The sequence below is a fragment of the Lolium rigidum genome, chromosome 6 (assembly GCF_022539505.1).
Source record: "Lolium rigidum isolate FL_2022 chromosome 6, APGP_CSIRO_Lrig_0.1, whole genome shotgun sequence".
NCBI classification, from domain to species: Eukaryota; Viridiplantae; Streptophyta; class Magnoliopsida; order Poales; family Poaceae; genus Lolium; species Lolium rigidum.
Window position 1 is genome coordinate 20,534,390 of NC_061513.1, and position 17,551 is coordinate 20,551,940.

The following is a 17,551-nucleotide window of genomic DNA, read 5'->3' on the forward strand; positions in this document are numbered from 1 at the left end:
GCAACAAGTTGACGAGATCAAACAAACGTTGGATGCTACTAATATCACCGTCACTGGATTGGCTGATCAAATGACGGATATCCAGCGCAATATTGCAGATATGCGCCTCGCTATTGAGAATTTGACTACACAACAACAACAGCAAGACGATGATGAAGATCCTGAGCTTGAAGAAGACGCACACAATGCTCGTGGTGCGCCTCGTGGTCATCATCCTCGTGGCTGGGTTCCACTTGGCCGCAATGGTCGTGGACAAGATGAAGAAGATGGATTGGGTAAGTCCAAGTTTTCCATACCCAAGTTTGAAGGAGGAGCTGATGTTGAAGAATATCTCACTTAGGAGCTCAAGATTGAGAAGTTATGGAGCTTACATCCAAACTACTCTGAAGATAAGAAGATCAAGCTTGCTTCTTCTGAATTCGATGGTTATGCATTGCGTTGGTGGGATTCTTTGGTTCGTAACCGCGACGAAGATGGTGCACAACCTATCCGTACATGGCGTGCTATGAAGGAGGTTATGACTTCTCGTTTTGTGCCTACAAATTACATGCGGAATATATTTGATAAGCTAACACTCTTGAGGCAAGGTGTGAAGACTGTTGATGAGTACTACATGGAGATGGAGATGCTTATGCAGCGTGGTCGTGTCCGTGAGTCTTTAGAGATGACAATGCAGCGTTTTCTCAACGGATTAAAGTATGATGTTAAAGGCATTGTTCGTCATTACACCTACACCAATATGAATCAATTGTTACATCATGCAAGAGAAGCTGAATCACAGTTGGCTGACGAAGCAAAGGTTAAGGGACGTGCTACGGGAGGTGGGCGTTTTACACCCCGTGCGCCTTCTACGAGCGCCGGCGCCTTCGACGCGCTCCGCTCCTTACTCTACTCCGCCTAGCAAACCGGTCTCCAATGTATCTAATGCAAAGAAGTCCGAATCTGCTGCAAGTACGAGTGGTTCTAGCATGTCTACAGCGCGCAACCGCGATATGCTTTGCCATACATGTGGTGGCAAGGGTCACTTCAAGAGAGATTGTCCTAACCGCAAAGTCATGATTATCAATGAGGACAATGAGTATGAGACTGGAGATGATGTTGATCCAAATGCTCCGGACGATGATGACTATGACACTGATGGTGAAGATGCCTATCCTTCTGATGCTCGTACCATTGTTGTGTCGCAGCGTGCTCTTAATGTGTTGCCTAGTGCATCTACTCAGCGCTGCAATTTGTTCCAAACCAAATCTTTAGTTGGTCCTGACAAGGCTTGCAAGGTCATTATTGATGGCGGGAGTTGCCGCAATTTAGCAAGCAAGGAGTTATGTACCAAGCTGAAGTTGAAGTATCTACCGCACCCGCATCCATATTATATTCAGTGGTTGAGCGACAATGGTGAGATGAAGGTAAACCACATGGTGCGTGTTGAGTTTGCAATTGGACCGTATAAGGATTGCATTGACTTTGATGTGGTTCCTATGACGGTTTGTCACCTACTATTGTGTCGGCCTTGGCTCTATGACCGTTACGTGCAACACAATGGCCGAGCCAATACATATCACTTGGAGTACAAGGGCAAGAAAATTAACTTACAGCCTATGTCACCACAACAGATTGTCAATGAGTCTCTTCAGAAGATTGAAGTGAATTTGGAGGATGCACCTCTAGATAGGCGAGAGAATTGTAATGTCGTGAGTGATATAACGAAAAGTGAGAGAGTGAATTCCTTAGTTTCATTAGCCACCAAAGAAGACATGAGAGAATTTAGTGAGGATCCTACGGCCATGCCTCTTGTGCTTTTGTACAGGGGTACGGTCTTGGTTACTAACGACATGACCCCTCTTCCTCTTGGTGTTTCTAATGTTTTGCAGGAATTCAGCGACGTGTTTCCGGAAGAGGTACCCGCAGGACTTCCACCATTGCGAGGTATTGAGCATCAAATTGACTTGATCCCCGGAGCATCGCTGCCCAATAGGGCGCCATATAGAACGAATCCCGAAGAGACGAAGGAGATACGGAAGCAAGTACAAGCGCTACTCGACAAAGGTTATATCCGCATAAGCCTTAGTCCTTGTGCTGTTCCTGTTATTCTTGTTCCTAAGAAAGATGGTACATGGCGTATGTGCGTAGATTGTAGAGCGATAAACAACATTACTATTCGATATCGTCATCCTATTCCCCGTTTAGAGGATATGCTAGATGAATTGAGTGGTGCTGCTTGTTTTCACTAAAATTGATTTGCATAGTGGTTATCATCAAATTAGGATGAAAGAAGGGGATGAGTGGAAAACCGCCTTTAAAACAAAATTTGGTTTATATGAGTGGTTAGTAATGCCTTTTGGTTTAACTAATGCACCTAGCACTTTCATGAGGCTGATGAACCATGTTTTGCGTGATTTTATTGGCAAGTTTGTGGTTGTGTATTTTGATGACATATTAATCTACAGCCGCAATGAATCTGATCATATTATACATATTCGACATGTTTTGCAAGTGTTGCGTGATAGTAAACTCTATGGTAATCTTGAGAAGTGCACATTTTGCAAAGATAAGGTCATATTTCTAGGTTATGTTGTCTCTAAGCATGGAGTAGAAGTAGATGTGTCTAAAATTGAAGCTATTCAAAATTGGCCTACTCCCATGAATGTGAGTCAAGTTAGAAGTTTTCATGGTCTAGGCTGGGTTTTATCGCCGTTTTGTGCCCAATTTTTCTACTATTGCTGCACCTTTGAATGAATTGACTAAAAAGGGTGTTGTCTTTGAGTGGGGCGTTGCCCAAGATCATGCTTTTGATGAACTGAAACGATTGTTAACTTCTGCACCGTTGCTTGCACTTCCTGATTTCAATAAGCAATTTGAGATTGAATGTGATGCTAGTGGTATTGGAATTGGTGGTGTGTTGATGCAAGAGGGTCGCCCAATTGCATATTTTTCTGAGAAACTTTCTGGTGCTAAGTTGAACTATCCAATCTATGATAAAGAATTGTATGTTTTAATTAGAGTTCTTGAGCTTTGGCAACATTATTTGTGGCCAAAGGAATTTATCATACATTCTGATCATGAAGCTTTGAAATATCTGAAAGCCCAATCTACTTTGCATAGGCGTCTTGCTAAGTGGGTTGAGTTCATTGAGTCTTTTCCGTACATTATTAAGCATAAGAAGGGAAAAGATAATATTGTTGCTTGATGCTCTATCTAGGAAGACTATGCTTGTTAACTCATCTTGATGTTAAAATTCCTGGATTAGAGGTGTTATGTGATTTATATGCGACTGATCATGATTTTGCTGAACCATACCGCTTCTGTGTTATTGGTAAAGCATGGGAAAAATATCACATACACGATGGGTTTTTGTTTAGAGCTAACAAACTATGTGTTCCAGAATCGTCTGTGCGTTTGCTCTTATTGCAGGAATCACATGCTGGAGGTTTGATGGGTCACTTTGGGTGTGAGAAGACGCTACTCATGCTCGCTGATCACTTTTATTGGCCAAAGATGAGGCGGGACGTGGATAGATATGTGAGGAGATGCATTACTTGCAACAAATCCAAGTCCAAGCTGAAGCCTCACGGTTTGTATACTCCTTTACCGGCACCTACTACACCATGGGAGGATATTAGTATGGATTTTGTGTTGGGTTTGCCGCGTACTAAGAGAGGCCATGATTCTATATTTGTGGTAGTGGATAGATTCTCTAAGATGTCCCACTTTATTGCCTGCCACAAGAGCGACGATGCGTCGCATATTGCTAACCTGTTTTTCAGGGAGATTGTACGTCTACATGGAGTCCCAAAGACTATTGTTTCTGATCGTGACGTGAAGTTTATGAGCTACTTCTGGAAGACGCTTTGGAGAAAGCTGGGGACAAAGCTGCTTTTCAGCACTACTTGTCATCCCCAAACTGATGGTCAAACTGAAGTGGTGAATAGAACATTGTCACAACTGTTGAGATCCATGATCAAGAAGAACCTGAAGGAGTGGGAAGAGTGTTTGCCGCATGTGGAGTTTGCTTACAACAGGGCGGTACACTCTACCACGGAGCTGTGTCCTTTTGAGGTGGTGTATGGTTTCAAACCCATTACTCCACCTGACTTGTTGCCTTTGCGCATACATGAGAGAGTCAATATGGAGGCATCAAAGAGGGCAGATTTTGTGAAGAAGATTCATGTGAAGACTAAAGAGTTGATTGAGAAGAAAGGTAAGAGCAATGCTGCAAGGATGAATAAGAAGCGCAAGGAGATGTTGTTCAAGCCTGGTGATTTGGTCTTGGTACATTTTCGCAAGGATAGGTTCCCGAAGCTGAGGAAGTATAAGTTGAAGCCTTGTGGTGCTGGTCCTTACAAAGTGCTTGCCAAGATCAATGATAATGCATACTCGATAGATCTTCCAGAGGATGAGTTTGGTGTCAGTAATTCTTTCAATGTTGCTGATTTGACACCATATGACGGAGAAGACCTTGGAGCGTCGGGGTCGACGCCTTTTGAAGGGGGGGGGAGATGATGAGGACATCCCTACCTCACTACTACCTCCATCATTACCAACTGAAGATGAACCTTCTGTGAAGCTCAAGTCCAATGAAGTCAGGATTGGACCAATGACACGAGCTCGTGCGAAGCTACTTAAACAACAGGTGAACTTGTTCCTAAACGATACCTTGGTTGATGAGAACTTTATACTACCTAAGTCCTATTATTTATGTATCATCAGGTATGAAGAGGAGACAAGCATCGCACGAGGAGGAGAGGAGCAGCTGGACGTAAAGATGGACGTGAAGCTGGACATGGAGCTGGACATGAAGATATCTCATGGACGCGCGAGGGAGGAGCGGGAGGAATGCGCGAGAGGAGAAGAAGAAGTCCAGGCCGGTCCAGCGCCCGGTCAGACCGGCCCCCATGCCGGGCCGCCCGGTCCCTGGCCCGGTCGACCGGCCGCCAACCGGCCGCCAACCGGAGGAAGTGCATCGTACCGGGCAGAAACCGGAAACTTCGCAGTTTCCCGGTTGCCGCCCGGTTGACCGGACCACCGACCGGACCGGCCGGTCCACAGCCCGGTCGACCGGATCCCAGACCGGACCAGTCCGAGTCTGTCTCGACCAGATCTATTCTGGGTCGGTTTTACTTGTATCTTTCGACCAGAACTCGTCCCGGACGCCTATATAATTGCCTTGGACGACCCCCTAGCTGCTTCATACCACGTTTAAGATAAACCCTAGTTCTTAGTTGTTTGCTCTGCAAAACTATTGAATTCCCTACACCTTATTGCTTGATATTGTGTAGATCCTGTTTAAGTCTTGTGTGATCTGCTGTTCCATTGGGAATTAGACGGTTGCAACTTACCGCTTCGTGGTCGGCGGCTACGTGCGCAAGTGTGTGGAGTTGCGAATATCCCGCAGGGTTGAGAGCTGTTGCATTGGCGACAGGGACCAATCGAGAGATCTCGTTGCGTCATACAAGTTATCATCCACTTCATCGTCGTCTTTCTCCGCTGCCATCACCCCGTGATCATCATCACCACCGTTGCTTACTGAGAAGATCGGGCCACCCCTTATCACCCACCCCATAGGGCGGCGCGGCCAGGGGTGGGGCCGCGCCCCCTAGGGTGTGGCCGCCTCGTCTCCCCTCTTCGTCTCCTCTTCGGACTTCTGGAAGGCTCCGTGGAAAATAAGACCGTGGGCTTTTGTTTCGTCCAATTCCGAGAATATTTCCTGTGTAGGATTTCTGAAACCAAAAACAGCAGAAAACAGGAACTGGCGCTTCGGCATCTTGTTAATAGGTTAGTGCCGGAAAATGCAACAAAATGATGTAAAGTGTATATAAAACATGTGAGTATTATCATATAACTAGCATGAAACATAAGAAATTATAGATACGTTTGAGACGTATCAATGTTGTATTAATTCATGGTTAATCAACTGGGGTATAACAATGAGGACCTTTAAACTTATATCGATTGTTGGACTTTATGTCTTAATAATTCCCTTGTTTGGTTGGTCTTGGGATCAATCACTAGGGTTGCAATAGCTAATGGCTGCACCTATATCTATGGCTCCTCTTTAGAAAAAAATACTAAAAAGACTATACTAAGCTTCACTAATTGTGACAACCACATAAATGAAATGGCAATTTGCCAACACACCCCGTTCAATTACTTTCTCCAATTCCACTTCATGTCAGTTTACTTATGTTGCATTAGTTTTACTTATTGCATTTAATTTCAGCACTCATAGTTTTATAGTAGAAGCCTCTTAGATCCTAGTTTTGCATAGAAGATCATATAAGTGGGTTATAAGGTTTTAGAGAATAGATAGTTTACCTTCAGCTCTTCGTGGGTTTGACACTTAAATACTTATCGAATTGTACTACGGTGATCCCCTATACTTAGGGGTTATCAATAATACATCACAAATACATGAAAACTAGGGTTGGAAAATCAACCATCACAACTAGGGTTTCACATGTAGGGTTTCATGTTTAGGGTTTGTTGTCTAAACCAAACCCAAATCTATGAATATCAACCATCACATCTAGGATTTCACATCTAGAGTTTCATGTCTAAATCTAATTAAATCCATGAAAATCTTGAATGAAAAGAAGGGGGTCGGAGGAGAATACCTTAAGTAACTGGTTGGGAACAGAATGCACGAACAGATCTGTAGAAATCTACCAAGATTTGAGAGGGATTTGGTGGGGGCGGGAGAGGAAAGGTGCCGGGCTGGTGCTTGAGGAGAAGAAGAAACATGGAAGAGTGATGGTTGGGGCGGCTCAGCGCCACACATAAGTGGATGTGTGACGTCTATGCGAAGTGAAGTGTGGCGCCGCTTGCATAGACGCCACACAAAAGGGTTAGTCAACCGAAATAGTTTCGCCCGGGGTTATTTCGTGCTATAGTTTCACCAAAGAGTTATTTTTATCAAAATCGTCTATCAAGGCAGCCTATTTTGGTCCAAACACATGAGGGTTTCGGGAGTAGTCTTGTAAGACTAGACTCGATGGTTAAACTATGAGAGTTATATGTCTCCTCCAAGACCAAAACTCCTCCCGCCCATGTGGAGATGAACTTCTCCAAGACTAATCTTTCCCCTTGAATTGTATATTGGGCCATCAAACTGGTCGAGTGGATTCGGTTGCAACTCTGGTTGGGTTATTTTCATCCAAGGGTTTCACATCACCGGTGATTGTTGGTAAATTCTTGTGCTTGCTTGCTTGCTAATTACCCCCCTCAATGTGCGAAGATCGGAAATCCTTCGCATCGCACCATTACCACTACATGTCCTCTACATTATCAATATTGGTCTTGAAATTTCATAAAATGTTTAAATCAAAAAAACGCGATGAAAAATCATAAGAAAAGGTGAAAAAAAGAAACAAATGATAAATATTTTTTTTAGAACGTGGAAGTTAAAATTTCTTGAAAAAACAAAAATGGGACTTTTATATATGTTAGTGTCTTATTTGTCTCACTTATTTAAATATTGAGTAATGAAATTTTTATATTTAAATTTCATTTGAATATGCAATATATATTTAGTAAAAAAATCTCTCAATAGTGAAAGTGCTTTTGTAGGTGTGTAAAAATTTGTTCCTTTGGAGGTCAAGTGTTCTGCCGTGTTTTTTTACCTTAATATTCTGCCGTGTCGCGCTACCGTACAAGTACAACCAGGTAGCTACTGCATCCCCAATTTTTTTCCCCATACGCTTTGTCTGTTCTTGCAATCTTGCGTGGTTTCTCCAGTTTGGTCCGTGCTTCCGCTGCCGCTCTGGTCCTGTAGGCCTGCTGATCTGGTAACTGATTTCTTCTTTTCTCTAGCGATTTTTGCGATGTTCTGTGTTGTTCTTCCTCAATCGTAATGTACCGTCTCCTTTGGCAGGGAGGGTTAGGGTTTTCGGATTGGATTCTGCAACCGATTCCTACCGTGAGATCCAGAATCTCAGCTCGACCGTGCACCAATGGCGGCCGCGCCTGCCGAAGATCCGACGCCGTCGGCCACCCCTGATCTTCCACTCGCCAAGAAGAAGAAGAGGGCTCCTAGTTATCTGGAAACCTCGCCGGTCACTCTGGCCACGGCGGCTGCAGGCTGGTCCTCGCTCCCGGATGACCTCGTCCGCCGCATTGCCGATTCTTTCCTCGCCACCAACGACCTCGACCACTACATGTGCCTCCGCGCCGTCTGCCCCAGCTGGCGCGCCGCCACTGACGACCCCAAGTCCAAGAACAACACCTTTGACACTCGCTTCTACCCGCGGACATGGATCATCCTCGACGAGCAGGTTTTCCAGTGTGACGACGACCACGAGCTACTCCTTCTGAACGTCGCCACGGGGCGCTTCCTCCGCAAGAAGCTGCCGCTGCTCCGCGAATACTACATCGTGGCCACCACTCCCAGCGGCTTCTTCGTCCTGGCGGACAGGAGCCCTCCCCATGCCGCCCGCCTGTTCAACCCTCTCACCGGCGTCCTCACACGTTTCGTGGCACCCGTACCCCCCGACGCGACGGTCGCCAACGTCGCTTCGCTAGCCATCATTTTGCTCGCCGACTCGTCTCGCAAGGTTTACACAGCCGTTCCTCACAGTGAAGGTTTCAATGCTAGAGACTACCAGCAAGGACTTTATAATTTCTTCCGGAAGGCCGTCGTAGGTGGTGCCTACTCACACGTCTATGGAGCAGCCTTCGGTCACGTGGTTGCCAAATTATTCGATTTGTTGACGATGGTTTATGTTGATCCTGTCAAGTGTTTCTCTAGTGATTATCTTGGAGATGCAAACGACGTCCGGTGTTTCGTAGTGGGCTTGCCTGCACATATGTTGCTTGTCATGATAATATGTGGATCCCCATCTGTGGTCAAGGTGAACACCGAGACAGGTAGCATCGGGCCTATGCACAACATCAGCAGATTTGCCATCTTCATTGGTCACCGCAGGTGTCTGGCTGTCGATACTAATAGGTTCCCAGGCATTGAGGCAAACTGCTTGTACTCCACTCAACACTTGGGTTCGTCTGCTCGCATCTGCAAGTACAACCTCAAGGACTGCAAAGAAGAGGTCATCTCTGAAGCCGCTGAATTCACGAATCAGGACAAGCAGTTCATCCTTGTCACTGACCGTCCTTTCACAATCATCCATCTTCTCTGCAGTTACACAATCAACATCCTGGATTCTCAGTTGGCGGCCTTGCAACAGATGGCGTAAGGCGCCAACAAATCTTGTTCCAACTTTGGACATGGTGATCTCCACGACTGAGATGCTATGCTTCTGCCAAGTAGCTTGTTACCTCTCTAGTATTTTGTTTTGCTAGATTGGTTATGCCTTGACATGTTATGGGCAAGGAACATGCTGTTTCTGTAAACTCTTTCTGTATGGAAATATTGTATGCCAAAACCCTGTGGTAAGCCCAGCCCATATCCGTTCATGAAAATGTTTAGTAGAAGAAAATTATTTCCTATAAACTGAGCTAAGCCCAGCCCAAGTCCATCACGTGTTGTTTCCAAATAAGCACGACAACTCTTCTCGTTCCTGCGATGGATTCCCAGACGGCGGCCATGCCGAACGCAGGAGCGACGCCTCCCGGAGGAGATCCTCATTCGCCTCCCCCCAAAATCCCTCCTCCGTTGCCGCGCCACCCCCAAAATCCCGATCAGTGGGTTGAGCAGGCGGGCGTGGAGCAGGAGGAGCAGGCCCTCCGCGGTGGGGGCGAGCACCTCGTGCGCGCGCGTACGTATGTAGGCGCGAGAGTTGACCGACCGACCGAAGCCGGCCCGCGCAAACTCCGTTGTGTCGCTGATTTTTTTTCCTCAGCAAGCGAACGAGCGATGAATGCGGAAGCGCAGGATTTAGTCGCGTCGAACCCAAACTCTCGTCCGCGCGCTCGCTCCAAACTAGCCGGTCCAATTAAACAGCCAGCCAATCGAAAAACTCTTTCTAATTTACCTACCTCCATATACTACGGATCAAAAACAAATGAAAAGAAAAAGAACACGTACGACTGACTAACCGATCGAGAATCTGCACCCATGCCGCGCGCGGCCGCCATCACCAAATCTTCATCTGTGTGCGCTGCCGCCTTCCCCGCTCTTCCAACTACAGAAAAATAAACATATCTAAGAAGATCGGGATTGATGGGAATAGGAGAAGAAGAAGCAGAGTAAAATCATGTAAGAAGAGAACCATCGGTAGGATTGATTCATGGAAACCAAGCGAAAGGACCTACCTCCACCGCCTCATCACATGGATGGAGCGCGTCGCTCGCCTAACCAGCCGAGAGATCGAGTCCACGACAGAGTGCAGCCTCTCCTCTCCTCATCACATGGATGGAGCGCGTCGCTCGCCTAACCGGCCGAGAGATCGAGTCCACGACAGAGTGCAGCCTCTCCTCTCCTCGCCGAGCAAGAGTCAAAGTCTAAGTCATAGTCACACGCGCTAACCACACGCGGACTATGACGAAGGTCTCGTATATATAGAGCTTGGTAGAGTGTTGGAGGGAAGAAGACGAGTCCCGCTTCTATCATCTCTATCACTTGTTGGAGTGCGATGGATGAAGGGCTCGGATGTTTGCTATCAGAGATGGCCAACGATGGATGGACGGCCTGAAATAACTGTTGTCACGGATCGGTGACATGGACGTCCTTCCCTTAAACGAGGCATGTTTTAATTACCTGATGATGCCTCGTCTCCCATAAACGATGCAAGTTTTATTTACCTGATGCAGCCGTGCATGCAGAGTAAATTAATTCCACACAATTAACTGCCCGCGGATTTTTAGGCATTCGTTATGGACAGACAAATCTTCAGGTTCTTCTTCCTATCCTATCTAGTGCCATAGAAATGAAACCCGTAGCGTGCCCATTTTTTCTCATCAATATACGGAGGTGTGTTTGCAACTCTTCTTGTTTTTTTAAAAATGTATATCATGTCAATTCTCCTGATACTCTGTATAGTAGCTCGGGACCATGAGGATGTATGTGGTAAAAAACATTTTTGCAATATTTCAATAATACTACCCCCTCCGATTCATATTACTTGTCACTAGTATGGATGTACGTAGAACTAAATTATGTCTAGATACATCATACATCTATCTATATTAGTCTAAGTTATAGTCACACGCGCTATCCACACGCGGACTATGACGAGGACCTCATATATGTAGAAAGGGAGAGGGTTGGAGGGAAGAAGGAGATGAGTCTCGGTTCATTCATCTCTCTCATCTGTTGGACAAGGACTGATGGATGGTTGGCTGAGATCAGATGGCTAACAATGGATGGACGCCCTGAGGTGGTTGTTGTCGCGGATCCTTACATGGAACCTCCTCAGCCGTAACCGAGGCATGTTTTAATTAGCTGATGCCTCATCTCCCAGAAATGAGGAATCTTTTGATTGCCTGATGCGCCCATGCATGTGAAAGGAAATTAATTCCAAGCGGAATACTACGTTCGAAAATCAGTTTCCCCGTATCCTCCAGCGCCTCGATCTTTGCTTTCCTTTTGAAAATCAGTTATTACTATGTTTCCTATAGTACGACTCAGCGATTAGTTCCCTTGGTCACTACTGTGCTAATCTTTGAAAATCCGGTGCTTCACTACATGTATGATTCATGTGCGCCATGGAATTTTTAGGGTGCTATGTGTGGTGTTGTTGTTGGACATGCTCGATGTGTAGCTAGCTAGGTGAGGCTCTTTTTCAAAAATTGTTGATGACATGATATATAAATTTGTCCCGCTGGAAGTTCGATGGATGTTATGTTGCACTATTTCATCTTCATAGTTGGAAGGTTATGTTCAGAAGACACTGGTATTTTTGCTAGCTAGAAGTTTGTGTCCAAAATGAACTCTGTTTTCTTCGTACCTGGAAGATTGCAACTGCATGACATCATTTCAACCGAACGTTGTTGGATCACTACAAGTTTTCCTGTATTTTGAAATGATTGAGATATACTCGTAGTGATGGAGAAAAACCCTGTACAAATTTTAGCTGTCGTGTGCACATGTACATAATGGTCTACGTCGCAAGCCTTAGTGTTGTCAAATGTTGTATTATTCAAGAATAATCTCTGTCCAGTTGTATACTTGTATCGGTACAAGTTTCATGTACATGAAATCCATTTCCAAGATATATGTGCAATGGCATAAATATCAAACATGCCAACCACTTCACATAGCTACAAAACCTAACATCCATCCACCAAGTTCAAGAACGAAAAAAGAGAGCATCCTCAGCCTCGGTGTCACCACGGCACATGGTGGGTGCTCGATACAGCCTCTCTGTATTGCTGCTCGATACAGCCTCTCTGTGCAGCACAGCTGCACACTGCCAGGACACGTAGCAGCATTCGTCCGGTCCTCCAATTCTCTCACATTCATCTTCTCTCTGAGTATCCCTCGCATTCTTTTTCTCTCCAAGTCTCTTGCAGTCTCGCCGGACCTAAAAAACAAACTGAGCATTGTTTAACAAAACCAATATTCCTCAATCATCATAACACACTCTGCAACAAACATCACACTGTACACAAAAACTCAAAACGAAATTCTTCTCTATGTGGACATGACCCAACAAAGAAGAATTAGGGGCCTGGAAGGGCCTCTGATACGACATATCAACGGGAGAATGAGCTTCCATAGACAACTTGACAAAACAAGATGAACTAGTACAATTAAAATTTCATAAAGTGTGAATACTTCTCAGAGACATATGAGAGCATGCAAAACACTATCCAAAATAACATTGGTGCAACCCAGTATAGAAAGAACGCAGTTAGTGCAACCAAATCACACTCCTATAAGACCCAATCAACCAAGTCTTGGAATACCCCAAACTGATGTATCACTGCCTTTCGAGGCAGATTTCTATGCAGAATGCTATGAAACTGTGTAGTACTGAACACTCATCCCTGTAAACTACTGTCATATAGAATGCTCTTTCCTTTCATGAGTATGGAACAGAAAGAGTGTACACTTGGACCAAAAGGTACACCCTTTGTTAATTACGATCAGTTATTACAACCAAGAAGCATCAGAAAGTACAATGAAATGAACCTTGCGGGGAAACCAAGAAGTAACCCAACGAGATCGCAGCGAAAACAACTATTACAGTAGCATGTCCATGTAGTAAACCGAGCTCATGGTAAGATATTACACTGCTTTAAATACATTTCCTAGAGTGTAAAAGTTAAAGGAGTAAAAGTTACACACTGCCCTGTGATTTCTTAGTTTTAGAACCTCTAATTTACAACAGGGGATGTGTTTTACCTATCATGCCAGATTAAAGATGAAATTTTAGATGGATGTGATGCCTAAAGCAGCAACATATATGGAGTTAATCATGGGACCAGTTTGTTTGGACAATTAGGAAACTAATGCCACCAGTTCCTATCAAGTGTTGCATCTAAAACATACGAACTCATATGTGCATAATACTCTTGCTCTCTCAAACTATCAGTGAGCTCATGAAGCCAGAGCAGAAAAAATTCACTAAGCTCATCTAATTCCCGTGGAAAGTAAACATTCAACGAGATCTAATGGTTTGAAATTGAGGAAATGAAAAGCTTTGGCTGCTTGCATACTAAATTTCAACATGGAAAGCATTCCTCACCGAGGAAGTAGCAGAATAACACCAGTATGTCTGAAATTGAACAACCAGTATTACTGGAACTAAACAATCAATATTGAGGACATAATAAAGCTACGAGTTTTAAGCGTATAACTGAACCACATGATCAAGAAATAGTGGTCGTGACACACATATGCAAACCTGTAACCAATGACATTTACTTCAGCCTCCACAATCAAGATAGATATCATCTCGAGTGGATCACTAGGCTAGGCTCTCGGCTTCCACATGTATATCCTTGTCGACCATGGCTATGCATCATTCCTGCAAGCTAATATCATTCGGTTAATTCCTCTATTCAACAACATATTCCAGATTTTGCAGCTACTAGGTCGGCATGCTCAGAAAGCTAGTAGTTAACACATAACACTAGGAAAAATATTACAACGAATTAGAACAGTTGAACACTTCAAAATAAGAAAACAGAATACATGGTAAGATGCACATGACCTCGATTGTTTGCTTAACATTCTGCGCAAGAATTGATGCATGATACTGCACATGAAATAGCATCAAAATCGTAAAGGGTGGCTTTCTAGCGTTTCTAAGCTTTTTAAGTGAACTTGCTATACAAAAATGTGCAGGAAACAACTATATGTCAATCCACACTAGTAAAGGAAAGTAACAACAGATAAAATGATTGTTTCGCTAACAAAAAAGGCAGACGAAGCTTGTAACAAGCCTGCATTATTATAACCAAATCAATAATAGATTTACTTTCAGAAAGAAAATATAAACTTGAGTAACATATATAGAACAACACACTAATGGAATACTTGAAAAGTTCAACACTATCAACAATACAATTTATTTCACATAAGTTTCCTGTGTTTTCTTGAGAAGATACATGGCACCTTTCAATCAACAATTAGAACTAAAATGTGTCTAGATACATCCATATTAGAGTCAATTAATATGAACCGGAGGGAGTAGCATAATTCCTAACAAAACAAGGCAGTAGAAAAGGGTTCCCTGCTTGACAATCCATCCCTGATCCAGGCAAAGATTTTTCTATCATGCAACAAACCCACATACTTCAGGGACAGTATTAAACTCTCACATCTCAGGAAAAAATCTCAAGAAGTTACCTCGTCTTGGTTTTGGGGGGCTTGCTGCCTTGGACCCTGCAGACCACAACCTCGTCACCAGTCCTTGGACCTACTGCGCCTCGACCTCATCATGTTGATGACTACGGAGCAGAAGGGTATATCACAACTGTAGTTAACAGTGCCCATCAGTATCTTAGTAATTATCAATTCCAAAATTGTATGAAAAAAATTCTCAATTCCAGATACAAATACAAAACAAGTGAACAACCATGAGAGAAATAATCCCTGATGATGGCCTTCCTTTCACAGGTGGAAATGGTGGTCGTTCCATCCATATATACATACCTATACAAGTAACCAAAACAGAGGTTCAGGCTGAATTCCTTGAGAACACGAACACATTAAACAGATGATAAAACCACAATGACGCACGCACCTAAACAGGACCATGTAAATCTAAATCGCGAGGAGGCCAAGCGCGCCGACAAGGCTGCGGTCAGTCCACTGCAAGAGGAAGAGGAATAATTGTGCGGCGAGTCTGTAGGACATGTGCATCTACAGGCAGGCACCGTCATTGCCCCTGGAGCAGTCCCACTAGCTTGCTCTCAACAACGCAGGTAGGCACACATTACGTCCCTTTGCCCTCGATTCATCATATGTCTGAACTGAAACTAGAGAGCTTCGGTACATGCATCCAGTACTGGAAGCAAATGCAGCCGAGCCGAAGGGCGTTGTTCAGCCGGCCAGGTGATTTCATTCTCCCAGTGGGCCGCTTCATCTATATATATTTCAGGTCACCGAATGTTCTCTTCTCTCGACAGGGATTCTTTGGTGCGAATGTCTCACCACACGCCCTGGGTGTTGGTGCTGCGACTACTCTTCTGGTGAGGTGTTGTGGTGGGAGCCTTCGATGTGCCGCCCGGCGGACATTGCTATCCCCAACTGTGCTCAAATCAAGAGGAGCTTCAGAAAACAAATAAAATTTCCATCAGTATCCACCCATATTTAGATTATAGAAAACAACAAAGATAAATTATAGACCAAGCAAGATGAACAATGATTCAACAATTGTTTAGCATATGCACAGCATGCAACTTCAGCCAAATTACATATTGTTCTCGATGTTGTTTTTTAGCAAAGCTATAGCCTTAATGCCAGACAAATTACGAAGCTATCCTCCAATAATTTACTCTAGTTAAACTAAATCCATAAACTCAGTGGACTGGTGCAGCACTAAAACTCCAAAACTCAAGTACTATTTGGTTGAACTAATAATGGACACACGTAGTGGATTTGGAATCAAACATGTGAAATGTACCAATCATGTTTCAAATGACTACGACTAAACATGCTAAAATACTAATCATGGAACAAAACATGTAACTAAAGCAGATGATATAATATTGACCATGCTTCGATAATTTACAGGATAAGCTTGCCAAGTGTGAGAGAAACAAAACCAACTTCCAGGCATGCAACAGAGAACAAAAACGGCAAATACGCAAAAGGTAAATCATGATCCTCCTCCTAGCCAACTATTTCTCGGGGCGCCATCAAAGTAGAATTCAAGTGCTTGTGGGCATAGTTGAGAACACCAAAATAATAGAATCTTGTGTATTTATTCCCTGAACCGTAGGGAACCATTATGTGAACCGTAGGGAACCATTATGCCACTCACAACATTTCTACAAGAAGTTTCCTTTCTCACGTATCTCAACAGTACAGAATCAAAAACTTCACCACTTGTTGGAAAAAATCTCAAGAAACTATACCATCAGCCAGATTTTCAAATGGCGGCTTGTAAGATTTTTTTCCCTCTTGGACAAACAAAACTACTTGATTAAAGAAAATCAAACAAAAAATTGTCCATTTATCTTGGATAATTTACACTACAGGAGAAGCACGCAGACCCAGGTGTGAATAAAACAAAACAAACTTGCACGCATGCAACAAAGAACAAACGGACACACCACTTAAGTTGACAAATAGTTTGATTTTAGCCTGGATACTTAGAGACTTCAAGCGTACCATGAGAAGGAACAACAATACTTTCCAATATGTTGAAACAAACCAAGTGCCTACTTGCAAGTTATACACCAGCTTCATCATGGTGCTACAACAATTGGACCTAAACTTAATTTCACAAATGGATGCCCAAATACATAAACTTCTCAGCTAAAATTCTCTGCTGATTTGGAGTTCTTAGCAGCCGACACCGAAATATAAATTTTAGAATAATCCCAGCTTTTGAATGGTCCACAGCAAACCAAAATATGGAAGTGACGGAAATGCGGGTACTGACCTGCGGGCTTATGGATGTGAGCCCATTGCAGACGAGGTCGCTTGCTTGCACGTCCTGGTGGACGTTGTGCAGCAGCACACACCACTCCCCTGGCCTGCATCCCCTCTGCTAGCCGGATCTCCCGTGCTTTGGTACTGTCAGAGAAGAACGAGGACGACGACATGTATCCGCGCATGGTGGGTATCCATGGCTCGCATCACCGTCGTCATGTCCTGGTGGCCGCCGCATCCTGGTTGCATGTAATACATTTTGTAAACTGTGATGGTCAGCCTATTTGCAGGTAACTAGCCAATACTATTACTCACGGCACCCAGGATATCTAAAAAGTGTACTAGGTATAAAAAGTGTACTAGGATTTTGTAAAGATCCTGGCTGCATGTCTATAAAGTGTACTAGGTATAAAAGGGAGAACACTAAAAACATACTCCGTATAATGCATTACTTGAACAAGTTGGATAAATATATGATGGCATATAAACAACCCAGTTCGAATCTTTGTTTTATCAAATACCATGCACCAAATGCTCCTAGATCCAGGAACACATATGTCTAGCTAATGCAAAACACCGCAACATTTCGCATCATAAAACATTTAACTATAT

The 17,551-nt window shown here is 43.9% G+C and overlaps 1 protein-coding gene and 1 long non-coding RNA gene across 4 annotated transcripts; one reads left to right on the forward strand and one right to left on the reverse strand.

The window, feature by feature from the left end:
- The first annotated feature begins 7,946 nt into the window (after positions 1-7,946).
- LOC124662256 lies at positions 7,947-9,185 on the forward strand. Its single transcript, XM_047200114.1, has one exon. It carries the CDS (start codon positions 7,947-7,949, stop codon positions 9,183-9,185), a length of 1,239 nt encoding a protein of 412 aa, XP_047056070.1.
- Positions 9,186-12,052: 2,867 nt separating this feature from the next.
- Positions 12,053-17,158, reverse strand: LOC124667459. 3 transcript variants are annotated; one of them, XR_006991299.1, is made up of 6 exons: positions 16,950-17,158; positions 15,084-15,610; positions 14,916-14,992; positions 14,687-14,813; positions 13,740-13,862; positions 12,053-12,413 (listed from the first exon to the last, which is right to left on the reverse strand). It is a non-coding gene; the product is annotated as an uncharacterized LOC124667459 (long non-coding RNA). The 3 variants fall into 3 exon arrangements; XR_006991298.1 differs by having other exon boundaries at positions 12,053-13,862; XR_006991300.1 differs by having other exon boundaries at positions 12,053-13,869.
- Positions 17,159-17,551: the final 393 nt, after the last annotated feature.